At 37.7% G+C, this 5,120-nt stretch overlaps 2 protein-coding genes across 2 annotated transcripts in view; one reads left to right on the top strand and one right to left on the bottom strand.

Moving 5' to 3' along the window:
• The window catches only part of LOC117959730 (homeobox protein vex1-like), a 2,716-nt gene extending 2,136 nt beyond the window's left edge, over positions 1 to 580 (top strand). The window contains exon 3 of the mRNA XM_034897008.1: positions 575 to 580. Coding sequence (XP_034752899.1) covers positions 575 to 580 — 6 coding nt within the window. The remainder of the gene's footprint in view (positions 1 to 574) is intronic.
• LOC117959185 (dual specificity protein phosphatase 26) overlaps positions 1 to 5,120 on the bottom strand; it is a 26,564-nt gene that overhangs the window by 3,768 nt on the left and 17,676 nt on the right. The gene's annotated exons all lie outside the window — the stretch shown is intronic.

Here is a 5,120-nt window from a genome sequence, read left to right on the forward strand (position 1 = left end):
CATGTCATAAAGCTGGAATCATCACAGACTGGTTTCTTGAACATGACAATGAGTTTGCTGTACTCAAATGGCCTCCACCAGATCTCAATCCAATAGAGCATCTTTGGGATGTGGCGGAACAGGAGATTCGCATCATGGATGTGCAGCCGACAAATCTGCGGCAACTGTGTGATGCCATCATGTCAATATGGACCAAACTCCCTGAGGAATGCTTCCAGCACCTTGTTGAATCTATGCCACGAAGAATTGAGGCAGTTCTGAAGGCAAAAGGGGGTCCAACCCGTTACTAGCATGGGGTACCTAATAAAGTGGCCGGTGAGTGTATATTCAGTACATATCCACCTGTATATTATATTCAGTACATATCCACCTGTATATTATATTCGGTACATATCCAGCTGTAAATCTTGCTCACAATACTTGTTATCTATATTTTATATTCATAGCACAAACCCATCTGTAAAACTCTTTTTATAGTAGTATTCATCTCTATATTTATCCAGTACATATCCATGTCCTGCTCTTATGGAACCAGTGTATATCCTGCACCTGCTGCTATTGCACTTCCTGTTAGACCTGAACAGCATTTCGTTGCCTTGTACCTGTGTAATGACAAAAAAACACGAGGGCAACATGAAGACAACATCAAGACAACATGAGGACAACATGACGATAACATGAGGACAACATGAAGACACCAAGAGGACAACATGACGATAACATGAGGACAACATGAAGACAACAAGAGGACAACATGAGGACAACATGAGGACAACATGAAGACAACATGAGGACAACATGAAGACAACATGAAGATAACATGAGGACAACATGAGGACAACATGAAGACAACATGAGGACAACATGAGGACAACATGAAGACAACATGAGGACAACATGAAGACAACAAGAGGACAACATGAAGACAACATGAAGACAACATGAGGACAACATGAAGACAACATGGGGACAACATGAGGACAACATGAAGACAACAAGAGGACAACATGAAGACAACATGAAGACAACATGAGGACAACATGAAGACAACATGAAGACAACATGAGGACAACATGAGGACAACATGAGGACAACATGAGGACAACATGAAGACAACAAGAGGACAACATGAAGACAACATGAAGACAACATGAGGACAACATGAAGACAACATGAAGACAACATGAAGACAACATGAGGACAACATGAGGACAACATGAGGACAACATGAGGACAACATGAGGACAACATGAGGGTTGAAGTCATTCATAATTACTTGACAAATACTCTGTCATCCTAAAAGTGAGTACTGAGGTTAGTTTTCACCACTGGAAGAGACAGGATGGAGTAATTAAAACACATGTGATGTAATAATGACTTTATTTTAACGATCTGATTTCCCAGTGACACAACAATACAAATCAAATAAAACACTTACACATATATTCAAATTTAAATATATCCAAACTATACATCCGCTACAAGCAGAGATATCAACATCATTAATCACAATATTGCACACCACCCTGTATGGTCCCACAGCACCCTGATCCACATCCTAGAGTTTCTATTAGCATGGATCAGGACAGGGCTGTAGTCAAGACCACCTTAGTCCAAGACCAGGACTAGTCGAGTCCAAGTCAAGACCGAGTCCAAAGAGGTTCGAGTCTGAGTCAAGACCGAGTCCAAAAAGGTTTGAGTCTGAGTCAAGACCGAGTCCAAAGAGGTTCGAGTCTGAGTCAAGACCGAGTCCAAAGAGGTTCGAGTCTGAGTCAAGACCGAGTCCAAAGAGGTTTGAGTCCAAGTCAAGACCGAGTCCAAAGAGGTTTGAGTCCAAGTCAAGACCGAGTCCAAAGAGGTTTGAGTCTGAGTCAAGACCGAGTCCAAAAAGGTTCAAGTCCAAGACAAGAACGAGTCCAGCGCAGAATAAAGGTCTTATGCATGACAGTGTCAAGACAATCATTTTAAGTTTCCCTTTCCCCTCAATATTATTATCAACATAATAAAGACCCCTGGACTCAGTCCAGACCAGAAGCAATATCTGGCAAGACCAGCGGCCGGGGCCGAGACAAGTCCGAGTCCAAATACCAGCGAGTCCGAGACAAGTCCCAGAGCATGCCCTGGATCAGGATGAGAGGAATAAAGGCAGCGAAGTAGATGCCGTATCCCAGTAAAGATTCCAGCAGCTCCACATCTTCGAATCAGTTAAATATGAATATATAAACGTGTAAAAGTTAACAAGCGGTTAAAAACCGCCGTCGCGGTTCAGTTCTTAAACCCTGGAGCTAAATCTACTTCAGAGTTTCCGCCTCGGCTTCACATCTTCTAACTGTATTCATTTAAAGAATCTATTGTTTTCTCTATTTATTGAGTTATTTTGATTTGTTTTAAAAATGGAATTATCCATTTCATTTAGTTTTGTTATTTAAGATAAAATTCAAAATAAAAAAAGGAATATTTTTCAGTCTTTTGAGTGCATTTCATTCTGTTAAAAAAAAAAAAAAAAAAAAAGAGACTTTGATGGACCAAATATCACAATAGACCTAAAATACATAGATCCTGCACTCTGATCTAGCTAGCTAACGTCTCGGTTCCTCTGGGGTGTTTAAATACTCCTGATGAAGGTCCAGAGAGACTGAAGCATGCTGGGAGATCACAGAGAAGATGAGAGGGGGATTTATTTTATTTTTTTAACATATCGTGACCCTAAAATGTGAGCTGAGTGTCTCGTTGTGTCCCTATTCCTTCCAGAGCGTCAGTAGTATGTCAGTAGTACTGGGGGTAGGCCGGGTAGGCCCCGGGTAGGAGGGGGGTCGTGCCCGAGGGCAGCATGACCCCGGGGAGGCCGCCGTACTGGTAGAAGGCGTCCAGGGGCAGCGAGGCCACGCCGGGCCGGGCGGAGCCGTACTGCAGGCTGTGGGGGTGGAGGTAGGAGGCGGAGGCGGCCGGGCCGTCCTGCCCCGCTGGGGGGTATCTGGGGTACGGCCCCGGTCTGTAGGCCTGCAGCTCGGGGTAGTGCATCAGCTGGGAGGCCACGCTCGCCTGGCAGGCGTGCGCCAGGGCGTCCTGCACCGTCCTCTTCAGCTTCATCCGCCGGTTCTGGAACCAGTTCCTGATCTGGGGGACAAAGAAGAAGACCTCTATGTTATTATTAATTATTTAATGTTATTATTAAGACCTCTATGTTATTATTAAGACCTCTATGTTATTATTAAGACCTCTATGTTATTATTAATTATTTAATGTTATTATTAAGCATTTTATGTTATTATTAAGACCTTTATGTTATTATTAAGACCTCTATGTTATTATTAAGACCTTTATGTTATTATTAAGACCCTATGTTATTATTAAGACCTCTATGTTATTATTAATTATTTAATGTTATTATTAAGACCTCTATGTAATTATTAAGACCTCTATGTTATTATTAATTATTTAATGTTATTATTAAGACCTCTATGTAATTATTAAGACCTCTATGTTATTATTAAGACCTTTATGTTATAATTAAAGCATTTTATGTTATTATTTAGACCTCTATGTTATTATTAACTATGTAATGTTATTATTAAGCATTTTATGTTATTATTAAGACCCTATGTTATTATTAAGACCTCTATGTTATTATTAAGACCTCTATGTTATTATTAAGACCTCTATGTTATAATTAATTATTTAATGTTATTATTAAGACCTCTATGTTATTATTAATTATTTATTGTTATTATTAAGACCTCTATGTTATTATTAAGACCTTTATGTTATTATTAAGCATTTTATGTTATTATTAAGACCTCTATGTTATTATTAAGACCTTTATGTTATTATTAAGACCCTATGTTATTATTAAGACCTTTATGTTATTATTAAGACCTCTAAATACATGGAAATCCCAGTTATTAAATCAATTATATATATGTATATATATATATATATATATATATATATATATATATATATATATACACACATACACACACACACACACACACACACACACACACACATATTTGTTTAAAATACAGCTAAACAAACAGATGAAACAAATAAAACCCTGAAAATGTCTAAATCTGAGTCAATGTTCTTCAAATAATGACATAAATACATTGAAACAATTTATAATATTATACTATAAACAGGCTACACTAAAATAAAATAATGACTAAAAAATGTATTAAATAAAAACAATTAAAAAACAAATGAAGCCAAGTCCCCAAAATAATGAAAAACAACATAAAAAATATGTAACAAATAACCCTAACCCTGACAAATAAGTGGATATATAAATAAAATAATAACACAAATACACAAAAATACTCTCCCAAAAATTCTTTAATATTTATAATTTTGTGTGTTTAGTTCCTTTAAATTTGACCCCACTGCTGGGAATTTAATTTCAGTCTAAAAATACTTATAATACTTGATGCTTTTTAACTTTTTCTTATGTTTTTGTCCCTTTTTTCAAGACTTTTGACGCTTTTGTTTAATGTTTGTCACTTTTTGACATTTTCAACACCACATAACTCTAACTTATTAACTTTAGTTTTACAGTTATATCAACTTTTACTCAATACTATTTCAAAAATACTTCACTTTGTTTTACAATGCTATAAAATTGAATAAGACGCCCCAAAATTAATGAAAGTAGAGATTTGTACTTGGCAAAGAGCGTTGGGTGGAATCAATCATGTTATTTTGGGGAATTAAAAAGAACATTGATATAGGACAACATGGGGACAACATGAAGACAACATGGGGACAACATGAGGACAACATGAGGGCAACATGAGGACAACATGAGGACAACATGAAGACCACATGAGGACAACATGAAGACAACATGAAGACAACATGGGGACAACATGAAGACAGCATGAGGACAACATGAGGACAACATGAAGACAACATGAGGACGTCATGAGGACAACATGAGGACAACATGAAGACAACATGAAGACAACATGGGGACAACATGATGACAACATGAGGACGTCATGAGGACAACATGAGGACAACATGAGGACAACATGAGGACAACTTGAAGACAACATGAGGACATGAGGACAACATGAAGACAACATGAAGACTAAGGAGGACAACATGAGGACAACATGAGG

The sequence above is a fragment of the Etheostoma cragini genome, chromosome 16 (genome assembly GCF_013103735.1).
Source record: "Etheostoma cragini isolate CJK2018 chromosome 16, CSU_Ecrag_1.0, whole genome shotgun sequence".
In the NCBI taxonomy this organism is placed as follows: domain Eukaryota; kingdom Metazoa; phylum Chordata; class Actinopteri; order Perciformes; family Percidae; genus Etheostoma; species Etheostoma cragini.